General features: G+C 33.5%; 3 protein-coding genes across 3 annotated transcripts in view; all 3 read right to left on the reverse strand.

Annotated features, from left to right (window-relative positions):
• The window catches only part of LOAG_16856 (TBC domain-containing protein), a 7,095-nt gene extending 6,263 nt beyond the window's left edge, over positions 1-832 (reverse strand). Inside the window, exons 1-3 of the mRNA XM_020449514.1 lie at positions 754-832; positions 498-656; positions 122-324 (exon numbers count right to left, since the gene is read on the reverse strand). Of these exons, the coding sequence (XP_020306935.1) occupies positions 122-324; positions 498-554 (260 nt within the window). The 5' untranslated portion in view covers positions 555-656; positions 754-832. The remainder of the gene's footprint in view (positions 1-121; positions 325-497; positions 657-753) is intronic.
• Positions 833-2,688: 1,856 nt separating this feature from the next.
• LOAG_08501 (ZIP Zinc transporter) lies at positions 2,689-5,198 on the reverse strand (the record flags this gene model as incomplete). Its single annotated transcript, XM_003144032.2, has 7 exons — positions 2,689-2,921; positions 3,180-3,272; positions 3,529-3,711; positions 3,880-4,057; positions 4,352-4,549; positions 4,843-4,982; positions 5,118-5,198. 7 exons carry the CDS (start codon positions 5,196-5,198, stop codon positions 2,817-2,819), a joined length of 978 nt encoding a protein of 325 aa, XP_003144080.1. The 3' UTR covers positions 2,689-2,816.
• A 4,086-nt stretch (positions 5,199-9,284) lies between these two features.
• LOAG_16857 (hypothetical protein) overlaps positions 9,285-12,469 on the reverse strand; it is a 4,091-nt gene continuing 906 nt past the window's right edge. Inside the window, exons 2-8 of the mRNA XM_020449515.1 lie at positions 11,718-11,869; positions 11,211-11,316; positions 11,039-11,137; positions 10,644-10,786; positions 10,240-10,517; positions 9,702-9,858; positions 9,285-9,517 (exon numbers count right to left, since the gene is read on the reverse strand). Of these exons, the coding sequence (XP_020306936.1) occupies positions 9,355-9,517; positions 9,702-9,858; positions 10,240-10,517; positions 10,644-10,786; positions 11,039-11,137; positions 11,211-11,316; positions 11,718-11,869 (1,098 nt within the window). The 3' untranslated portion in view covers positions 9,285-9,354. The remainder of the gene's footprint in view (positions 9,518-9,701; positions 9,859-10,239; positions 10,518-10,643; positions 10,787-11,038; positions 11,138-11,210; positions 11,317-11,717; positions 11,870-12,469) is intronic.

Raw genomic sequence — 12,469 nt, forward strand, 5'->3', positions numbered from 1 at the left:
CTCCATATTAGATTAGATTCAAAATATTGCTCAATAATGCAAGGAGAGGAATCACTTTCAAATATTTTAATATATGCATAGATCTAAAAAAACCTCGACTGACAAATAATAATGCACTGACCGCAGCGAAGCTTTTGCTCTGCCTATCACTTTTTTCGCTGGCTGTTCAAGTACTTTTGCTTTTGCTTGAGTTTCTTCCGTTATTTTTTCAATTAATTCCTCTGCACATCTCAAAACGTCTGTACTGGGAGGAATTGGAATTGGCATCTCTAAACTTTTTGCATTCAGTTCTCCATCCGAATTAAGGTAAAATGTAGATTGAGTCTGAAATTTCACACATATTTCAAAATTATTCGCAGCCCCAATTTCAAACAAATATAAAAAACTCATATGGGCTCCGCCACACACCATAAAAATTCTGAAAATGCAAACTATCAAAAAAAGTATCCTTATGTCACCGTGACAAAACTATTATGAAAGGCAAATTTTCAACTCACTGCGTCATTAATTTCATCTTCAAGTGATTTTTCATCTGGAGGTCCATCTATTACCATCACATCCTTACCCTGTTCTAAATCCTTTATTTCAGTATTCGAGGAACTCTCCGTATAGTGATCATTTCCCGAAAGAGAGTGGGAAGAAAGAGACACGATTTCCTAAAACCATTTAGCATCACTACTTAAGTAGTTGACCATATTTGTCAAATTTTGGATTGAAATAAATTCGAAGAAAAAAATATTACTGAGCACCCACCTAGCGCACTTGCGGTGTCCATGGAGAAAAGGACAGAGCTGGTAGCCTCATCTCATTTTTTTTGAACTATGATGTATATTTATGACACTGGAATTTTATTATTGGATTGTTATTTGAAGTTCTAAGAGAAATGATAAATTATATAAATCGAATTAGCAGTGGATAAATTTTCAGAAAAATAAACATTGCTTCACCACAATCAAGACTTAAAAATAAAAATAGAAGCCTTACAATTTTCAATACATCATCAATATTTTCCTTCTCATAATGTCGACGACGATTGCTCTGAAGCTGCTGCAGCCACTGAACACGTGACTTGTTATCCGCTGTCTCGAGAACATGTATCTCATTATTCACACTAAAAGACGAAACATTAGTGAGAAGTGAGATATAAATGGGAAAAACTGAACGCTTGGATAATTTAAACGTGGATTCAAACTAATTTTTCAGTCAAAAGCTGCAGTCATCAAATGACATTCAAATATTATACTTGAAAACGTAGTGAATCTCTTCAAATAGTAGCGCCTTTCAACAATAATTTCTGTCTGAAATGAAACTAACCACAATTAACTGGACAAAATCACATTCAAGTAAGAAAAAAAAGCAAAACAAAACAAACTGTATTTCAAATCGGCCAGTTTCACGAGGATCAAAAGTGAAAGCAGCTCCGGAGAGTGGTAATCGTCCAGTACAACTAATATCACCCTTATTTTTGTACCAGTACAAATATGGTGAATCGTCCGATAACACAAACCAATAACGACGCTTACACGGACCACCAATTGTGCGCTGTTCGATCTGTAATTCACTCACTTACTCGAACGCTCGTTTGCCCGTATATGTATTATGACAGTTTATTTTCTTGTTCAAAAGTTTTGCAACCTTGGCAAAGTCGAAAAATAATAACTGCAATGAGAAGTTCCTCTTTGTATAAATCTATGGAATTTGGGTATTTTGATCAGCAAGAAAAGTATACGACGGAACGAAGACTTCTAACTGACCTCTTATAACTAGAAGGATTTCGAAAAAAGAATGATTCTTGGAGTGAAACATCAGTAGAATTCCATAAGATACGGAAATAAACTCTGACTTTACAAGAGTACTCCTCATAATCATTTTGCTTAATTAAAACAGGATAAAATGTAGTACCCTGTTGATATAGCCGGACAACCGTTTCGGTATGCGGCTTTTACTTGGTCGGTCGCCATCTATTTGCATCATTTTACTTTAGCCTGAAGTACGAACCATGCAGGAAAGAACGCAGAAAGTGGAATTATTAGTCCCGAGAAGGGATCAGGCAGAGATAGACAGGATGCATCATTAGGATTATTTATGAGGTTAGGACAAATAATAGAGGAATCACCATATTTCCCAGGATGAATGAGCACCACTTAAGATCAAACAACATTCCATTCAATAACAGTGCCCTGGTCTTTCCATCAATTATAGCCTCTAACTGTTCTGCAAGTCGGTGGTACACATGGTTGTTCTGCAAGCTGGTTGTAGGTACGACTTATTTGAATTGCAGAGAAATTGTTTATTGTCAGACTATTTGTTCTACAAATAACTGTCAATGGCCTTTAATCTCCGATTTTTAAAGAGGTGTCCATTTCCTTGATTTATTCCCGAGTCAAGCGATATTGATTCAAATCGAATTTTTTAACGATTTATTAGTTTACTTCAATGATTCATAGCGTAGAACTTTAGAAAGCAAATCGATAATCAAAACGACAAGTTTCTGAATAACAGAATAAAATTTTTGGTTTCTGATATGATCGCTCCTATTCTTCTTGGCATATTGGTATTACTTTAATCTTTTCCTGATAATTTCGTTTCTTTTTATTAAGTGCTTCACTTTCTTGTCGATGAATTTGGACAGTAGTCAGTTTCAAACTTACTCTCGAATTGAAGTGATGTACACTTTGAACTTTGATTGCTTGTCCGATGTAAATGGTAAGGATGAAACTCTATTATTTACTCTGAAGTAGTTGAAGAATGGAGTCAGCAACGCCAGATTGACTCAGTGATTAACCAAATATTAATTTCAAAGCAGTGTTAAGAAATCAATGTGCAAACAACATCAAGATGGCTATGAGACCAAAACCCACAGCTGCACTCAACCATTGCGCCATTTTTCGCTCCCCATGTTCGTGTTCAGTATATAGTATCTAAAAATAAGCTCTTTGCAGTTCCACGTTTACTTATAGTTGAAATGTTTTAACATTAAAATTTCAATATATTAAAATTTTTAAGAAAAGGAAAGAGAGGATGGCGAAAGCACGAAATATTCGTCACTTGACAACCCTTCTAAAACAATAGCTTGAATATGCGAGGAGATAGGGAATGCTGAAGTGGTACCAGTCATAGTAACGCTTTCATTTCCTACTTTTAGGATTTCAATCTTGAAGATAGTAACCCAAACAAACCTCAAAAAAGGTGATGTAAATGAAGGTACCATTAGCGAGCGATGATGCTATTGCTGTTACAATATTTCGTGGTTGTTCACCAAGTTCCACACTCTGCAATTCAAGGTGTGTTTCCAGTTTTATAAATGTTCTGGCTATTTGGTTATAAAACACCTCAGCATTACCGATAGAAGACAGGAAATAATTCTTGAATATACCATTTGAATTGAAGATACTCAAGTTCCTGCCGAATAAGATGCAGCTACTTTTAAGTATAGTTTCTTGGTTTTAGTTTTAGGCATAACTTTTAAGATCAGTTCATGCTTCAGAATACTCTTTTACCAAATTGTTAGATGCGTTATAAAATAACCTCCAGAGCGATTCCAATGAAACCACCAATGGGCGACGTTACTGCCATAAATATTACCAACAATATAACAAAGTATGTTTTGCTGGGATGAGTCTTAATTAGATTCATCCCGATGCTAAATGCAACCACTGATTTATGCACTATTATTCCAAGGAAAAGTGTTGCCACAGTGAACATAGTGTACTGCAACTAGGCATGTTATAATTTTTATATAAATTTCCTTTTTCCAATCAGGTTGAAAGAGCTGTGGCAGAGTATTTAAAAATTTGAATTTTTCCGAACACAAAAGATAAATATGTTGTAGGTTTTTATTCAAAAGAAAATAGATTCTTTAAGAATTAAAAGAACTACCTGAACGCCGAAAGTGAATCCTTCAAGACAGGAATGAACTGTAAGGGCAACCACCAAAGTTATCGATTTTACATAATTATCTTTTTTGGAAATTTTCAGTTCCACTACTGAAACATCTATTTGTTTCTTCCTCCCTTGACTTGCATTCTCTTCTTGCTTACCTCTGTTGAAGCGTTCTCTATAAATAAATATAAGAAGGTAAAGCTTATTAATGTAGACGCATTAGTTTTATTCAGATTTAAATTTTCGAATTGTTTTTGAAACTTGCAAAATTTCATATATCAAAAGTCCGAAAGGTCTTTGGAAAAGTCGCTACAATTTAAACAGAAAAAAATCATTCCATAATTTTCAACGATTTATCCAGTCGATTTCCATTTTCACATCAGTGAATAGTGTTTTAAAATTGAATTGATATGAAGCAAAGTGAAGGAGACATTTCCAAATGTTAAAATATGTATCATCCAAGTTTTACTCGATCACATCCTTCTTATTTTTGCAGTGCTTGCATTCGTTTCGCTTCACCTCATAGTCTATATGATTCCGATCACAGATATGAATGGCTAATATCTCCATCAAATAAACGATAAAGAAACCACAGCCAATTAGAACTCCTATTAATGGATATTCCGTTTCCCATCCGTTCTGTTGTTTTATTTTGTCGAATGCTTCGCTGAAAATTACGTTGTATTTTGAAGCACTTCGCTGATATCTGCTAAAATACCTGAACTAACCCGATAATGCGTCATTAGTTGTAATATAGTTTTGCGCTGAAAGCAAATGAGGCTCACGATATCAGCCATTTCACAGTGAAACTTGAAATAGAAACATGGAGTCTTTTGAAACTAATAATAAAATAGATTCAAATAAATAGAGATTCGTCGTAAAAAAAATTTGTGAAAAGCGATGAAGAACTACCAGTACAATTTATGTATTTTATACTAACAAAAGCAAATGAATGTTTACCTGGCTGTAGGTAATAGATCTAATAAGCAAACACCTAAGAATACACCACCGGAAAGACACGACAATATTGAAAGAAGTCGAGTTGCTAACTTCTCTTCAGAAAACTTAGTTACCCGCTGCAACTCGACATACTTGTATATCTAAAAATAATTTCAAAATAAGTGAGTCAGGCACCACATGTTTAAACGCATTTTCAAAATTTACAAATCACTAATGACCTTTAAATTAGCAAAGCTCATTTGTTGAATGTTTTGTAAACTTGATAAATAACAAACCTTTATTGGCAGTAGACCGAACAGCAATGCAAAAGCGCCCATCGTTGCGAGCATCACAATCTTCACCACCAAAATTGACATTTCACCATTAGCTATGACAAACACTATTTTGAATGCAAATATGATTACGTTCATATGCTGATAATTTACAATCTGATAAAGACTGCAATCAGTAATACTTTCTTATTCCCAACATATTTCTAGCAAATAGAACTCCGAAAACAATTCAGCACCTCTTCCCTCTCATTTCTTCTTCCCAACTTGCTGATTGTTAAAATTTTAATCATATTTCCGTACTTCATGACTGAATGAGCAAGTTATGAAATCAATCTGTTAACAGTATTCTTATGGTAAGCGAAATTATTAATGTTTTCGAGGAGAGGCAGAAACAAAAACTTTTTTAATTCTCGCCAAATTGTTATTAAATTGTTGTTTGGGCAATTTGACTCTCATGTGAATGGGAAAAAACAATTTTAGCTATTTCCAAAGACATATTATTGCTCATTTTCCAATTCGAAGTCCACAAATGGTGCATTTCTCATTGGCTTTTTAAATTGAAAACGAAATGAAAAATAGAAACAATCAAACAAATACAAAAGCTATGACGATTAGCTTACAAACTGTCGCTGTGTATTTGTGTACTTGTCGACCATACGGTAATGAGCTTGTGTATATTTGACTACTTTTTTCTTTTTCTTTTTAAAATTTAAACAGATTCTTTCTAGAAAAAAATCATATGATAAGTTAAGGAAATGACTGATTCTACTTTTGATAACATCGAGTACGTCATACTGATATCTGAATAAACGCCGCCATCTTCCGGACAAATATTGTTAAAGTAACCATGGAGTCAAATTTAGGATAACACCAGCTGGAACAAACGCTCATAGAATTATTGTGCCTCACATTGTTATTTGCTATTAATTTTAGAACTTTAGGTGGGAATTTTGAATTTAAGAAAAGTTTTACCAGATTACTATTAATTAAGACATCATAGCAAAGCATGTATACCATCAAATACAATTAATTATTCTTATAACAAATTAGAGTATTTGTATGATATGCTAGTACTCAAAGTGACAGTAATATACTATACTGGGAAAACCTCACCAGTTTAATCTCAGTAATGCATCATGAATTTAATTATAGAAATTAGCCTGATAAAATAAAGTATTATACACATGCTTATAATTGTTATGCATATGCTCATAATGTAATAACTTGTTTAACGAAATGAAATTAATTGGAGTTTGATGTAGAAATTCAAAGCGAATCATTTTGTATACAATTTTGCTAAGTATCAGTTAGTAGAAATTGCAAGAAGTTGTTGTAGTGCTAAGTTTCACATTCCAAGTTGTGGATTTATTATCTAATATGTCCTTAACCAATATTCCAGTAATAGAAAGACTTTCATTAAAGAACAATGAAATTATGGAATGTTAAATTTGAATTCAAACACCCTCTATGATATTTAAATAATATACAGGAAAAATGTCTCCGGTTATTGATAACGAAATTACAAAATCTTTCAATATGTGATGAAGACTAGTTGTTCTTATCATTTCAACAGATAAGCATCTGAAACATAGATATCACATTGTTGTTCTATTGTGGTTGTAGCCGCAATAACTCCCATCATTTGGCGATAATCATTAGATGATATCTGGTAATATATCAGAAAATATGCATAATTGCTGATAAGAAAAGCATGTTACTTTTTGTCAATCATCCTGTAAAGACGAATAACTCTTCCCTTCTCCATTCACTTCTTCATCTCCCAGAGAACGGTAAAATCATGGAAGCATTATGCAAATTAGTAGGCGAAATCTTCAAGCTTATTTATAATATACCACAATAATCTTGCTAAATAATCAACAGTGTCAACAGATGTAGTGATGCTCTCAGTTTTGTTTTCTAAAAAAGAGATCTTTTAATTAATAAATTACTGATAATTCTGAGTAAACAACAACAAAGCTATCAAAGTCGCTCAGGGATATTAACAAGCTACTGCTTTCTATTATAACAGGATACGTATCGGTTTGTTTCGTTATAATTAAAGTCGCTTGGCTAAGCCGTATCTTCTCTTACATTCCTAAAAGCCTAAGGAATTGCTTAGTTTACTGAGCTAAATCTTTTTAATTTTTTTGAACTGAATTTTGTTATTTTTATGCAATGTAACAATGCTTATATATATATATATATTTGTGAGACAATAAAATTATAGGCTTAAATTAGGCTGGACAATTGATTGTTAATCTTTGATCCCTTTATAGAAATACTAATATTTCAACGTTCCGTATGGTATTTTATAAATAATATCATAGGCAAATCTTACATTCGAAATGAAATGTTGAAAATCAGTAAAATATGCACAGTGAATGAAAAAGCAAGCAAAAAGAAGAAACCGATTACGCTTTTCGCTTTTCGTATCAATTTTTTTGACATTGAGAAATGCCAAGTCGTAAATTGCGGACATTTTCATTTTTAGATTCTTTGCTGGTTTTTGCTCCTACCCTAATTACATTTAACTGGCAAAATTTGCAAATGCAACAAATTTCCTTTTTAAATAATCACTGAGTTCTTAAACAAAAATGCATACCCAAATATTATATCACTTCAAAGTTTCCGGAAACATTTTTGACAAATTTCTTCGACCTTCTAACATTTTACAAGAGGAAATAATAGGCTGATCAGTTTACAATGATTAGCTATTTCAAGGAAGGAAATGTTCCTCTGTGCGCTTTTGGATACATACTGGCAAATGGTATCACATTTTCAAGTTCTTAATCAGTCCTAAAAGAATTGTTCATTAAATGAACACTTTAAACCCACTGATTAGTCTTTTATAGTTTGTATCAAAAGTGTAATGTAAAGGTAAATTTAACAGCAGAAATCTTTCTTGCAGACCTTTACACACGATAAAGTTCAAGATGTTTACTAAAACTTCCTTATCAGTCTTATATTATCGTTTTTCGAATGCCGTTTTTCGAATAGTGTACGGTGGTCTGTAAATGTTCTGCATCTCAGGTATTTGAGATGCAAATTTTATTACATAGAGTGTAATAGCATTATAAAATACGGGTATATCTAAGCTCCAAATGTAAAAACACGATAGCGAGACTATTTATTACCATAACTATCCTTAAATTTACGATAAGATACAGTATAAACCCAAAAATTACATAAAAATGTGAGTTTAATCTGTACGGTAAAGCCTAAACGTGTAGGCTATGAAAGTATCAAACCATGAAATATTATAATTGCCATAAATAAATCATGAAATATCTCAATTAATACTGCTAATAAGTTATGAGAAATTAAAGAGGTTCGTGACCTGTGAAAACCAGATCTACGTAATCATTCAAAATTTTTTCATCTTATGTTGAAGTGATAACCATGATCTGATAACCCACTCATAATTCTATTAAGAAGTGTTTAAGGGCAAAGAATGCTTTGGCTAAGATTAAATTGTTGTAGAATTATGATAAATGAAACATTTTAGTGATTTTATCGTTGCTAATAGTGAATAATGCCTCAATGATGTTATAATAGGAAATTCGAAGGAAAGATATGAGTGCATCAAAGTGGATTTAGCTTCTAGAATAAGTAATCTGTTAGTTCAGCAAAAATACAATCCAAGTAGGAGAAGCAAATACAATATGCAGAAATCAATATGCAACCACAAGGACTTTTATTTTTCCGGAATCTTTCAATAAAAGTCATTTGCGAAGAAATTAAATATTTGTTATAAGTTTGATTTACCATATAAATGAAAGATATGATCACTCATTACTGATTATGGACAAGCATTGATAAATTCGTAATAATTACACGTTTTTTTTTCCGTTAATTTCAAGTCAACTCATTACTCATTCTGCTTGCCAAGCATAGGAAGAAGTTAGCCTTGTTTTTGACTTATTTTATTAACTTTATTCATTTATCTGTAACTGCCTTTGCATTTTAGACGGTTACATGTTCTGATTCACGTTTCAGTCGTACTTCTGCTAATAATTTAATGGACTAATTAGTATCGCTTGTGAAGAGCTGAAAGACCCCAGAAACTCTGAAGTTTAGTCATATTTCGAAAAGGACTATGTGAGAGAAAACCTTTTCTAAGTCTCGGGAAAGCTCTATAAAGATTTAGAGAATTTGGTTTTAGAGATGATCGTCCTGTCAATAATCGAGAACCCAAAAATTATCCCAGTTCAGGCGACAACTTCCTTACTAGGTACTTATCTTAATCAACGGGAGTACCACATGCGCGGGATATTCGTTTGAAGCTCGCACTTTGCATTGATGCGGATTTGTCGTGCGCACTTTGACCCTCCTCTTCCGCTATCAGACGACGTGTTTCGGACTTTAGATAAGCTTCATCACCTTTCGGTAGTTGCAATGATGGGCTAAATATTCGGTAAAAAACTTACACCTTTCAAAAAAATGGAAATAAAATTTTTTCGCCGAAACATATTCAATAATTTGATCGATAATTTTCTATTCCCTCCCGTGGAAGTAACGAATTTACGCCTAAAAAAATTTACGCCTACTTTCAAGTTGCATTTTTTTTCGTTTATAAATAAAATTTACTCAGTGCCAAAAAGTCCGCCAGTTTGTTGGATATATTGTTCAGCGGCAGCATGTGGAGAATAAAGATTCATTGGAGAGTTGTATTGTAGATGACGTACTGTTGCATGTGGTGACAGTTGACGCTCTGAACGCGGTGAATGTTGAAAGGGTACTCGCGCTGCAAAAGGCGTAAATTCAGTGGTATTTGCTAGGATACGTGTAAATGTGAAACAACATAAGAACTATATTAAATAACGCTCTCGAAATACGGTACTTAAAATGGATGACACCTAACATGTATTTTAATTTCTCCAAACAGTCAGTGTCTGCAGAAACATAAAGATACCATCTGAAGTCTTACGTCCGTGTTTTCCGTGTCGGATTCTTCAACGTGGCAACAATTATAACATTTCGCGTGGTTTCTAATTCACATAATAGCTTTAATCATAATACTTCACAAACAAAATCATGCTACTCTTTTACTGTTAGCATAATTCACTCCATCATATATGTTTGCTTGCTACGTTATTTAAAGTGAAAGACAATAAAAAAGACTTACACCCACTGTCTTGCCATGCTGGTTTTGTGGATGCATTTCTTGCTGGACGATGTCCACCACCAGAACCAGAAGGATGTCCGACATTACTGTAGGCGTTGCTCGTATCAACATGAACTAAGCCATAAATTTTGTTTTTCGGACCAGTCTGATTACTGGTTGATGTTGTTAGTGGTGCAGATGATGGAGCTGAGGTCCCGAGCGCTATGGGTACGTTACGTGACATACCCGATATTGGTTTACCGTCAGAACCATATCCACTTATATTACGTGATTCTGCTCTACAATTGCAATTTTTCAGTTCACTGATAAGACAAAAAAATGCTTACTTAAATCAATAAAGATTCATATCGTCATCAATCCACTGATAAGTAATATCACGGTAATCAAGTCATGTTGATTGGTACCTGTAGCTATTGGTACTGTAACTGTCCTGGAAACGTTTGCTTTGAACGTACGGAGATTCGCTACGTTTCGTTACATTCGTAACGTTCGTAAATGGTGAAACTGGCTGATAGTTAAGATTGACTGGGCGATTCAAAGAACTTCCCTGCATTTTTCTTCTTTTTGGAAATTTTATTGAAACAAATATTTTATGCTTAAAAATGAAAATTGTTTACAATAAGATTAAGAAAGACAGAAACCGGAATTTATAAACATCCGCGATTGATTCTGCAATTTTCTTGAACTGACGTAGAAGTGAAGCTTCCGGTGTCTTCCAGAAAGAGGGAAAAAGAGATTTGACTAATCTCATAAGATATTTCCATTGCTCTGTACCCTTGAACTTTGTGAAAGTAATAACCTCATGTTTACTGTATGAAGATGTGCGGTATTTGGGTGATTCATCCGTGATCGGTACTTCATAATTCGTTGTTGAATGCGATATATCTTTTCGTTCACTCTAAAAACTATCTGTTTTTTTTTTTTTGATGTTTCAAATTTTGAGCTAAATTTTTGGTGGTTAAATTTTTCACCTTGTAGTAATTATAATTAACAGTCTGAGGCTTGATATGATCCACCGTTATCTGGTTATTTTTCTCAGTGAGTTGCCATGGTAAACATGAATGTTCTGTTACCTGCCTGGAATTGGAAATGATTAGTTGTGAGTGCTTTTAGAGAACAGCTTTTGAAACAATAAAAGAGTATTTTGTCTCGAACTGTTAGGCGCTTTTCGTTCGTCAACTGAGTTTGTTTTCTCAATCTCTAGCAAATCAACCAAAGTCTATTAAAATTTCATAACATATAAAGGTAATGCAGGTCATTAACTTCTTGTTATCTCCAAAGCCTATTTTGACGATCGGTCAAAACTTCAAGCAACTTTCATACTAGAAAGATTATTGCAATTATAGTGATGACAGAATCGGCAGAAACAAGTGAAAACAAGTTTACTTTGTCGTCATGTCTATTTACTGTTACTATCGGATCTCCAAAAGAGTTTACATTTTTTTAAGGACAAAAAACTTGATTGGAAAAAGAGAAACCTCTGCAAAAGCATGTAAATTTCGAGCGAAACTCTGTCGACAATATTTGTAGCCTCCTGAAGTGACATTCCTTTTGTGGTACGGCCGGAAAATTCGGTGACCGTATCGCCTATTTGTAATCCAGCTTTATCGGCCAGACTTTCTTTTTGAATCTGAAACATATGGTCATATTTATCAAGAGTAACTATTAGCTTTCCGATTCAGCAAAGAAAACTCATAAGTTATTAATGACTGTTAACATATAATAGCACATATGTTTCCGTCAATGTTTCTGTCAACAGCAAAAAGTCTCTGTATTCCTAATTGATAATACATGACAGTGAAACGTGAATCTTTTTTCATCACTTTTAATATTTTGGGACAATTTGGAATTAAATTAATTGGTAATTGCCTTCGATTAAAGGAAAGCATAACTGAGATTAGTTGAGATCTTCCAAATATATTTTGTTCTTGTTACGAACTTTGGATTCCTCCATCCTCCTTCTCTCTCTTATTTTTTTCCAACTTTCTTTTAAGCAATCTTTTTCTTTCCTGATTTGAATTTTGATCTTGAAAGAGCAAAGGAGTATTTGTTACGATTCTATCATTACTAACGATATTGACCAGTGGTTAATGTCCCAGTGACAGTAGTAGGATAAAGGATGTTGTTTCTCAACAAACAATGGATCCACTGAATAGGACTGGGAAAGTTCAGCAACAAAGTTCAACAACAAAATGCGATCTACAAGTACGATAAAAGTTACTGTAACAAT

The sequence above is a fragment of the Loa loa genome (assembly GCF_000183805.2).
Source record: "Loa loa unplaced genomic scaffold supercont3.24, whole genome shotgun sequence".
Taxonomy (NCBI): Eukaryota; Metazoa; Nematoda; class Chromadorea; order Rhabditida; family Onchocercidae; genus Loa; species Loa loa.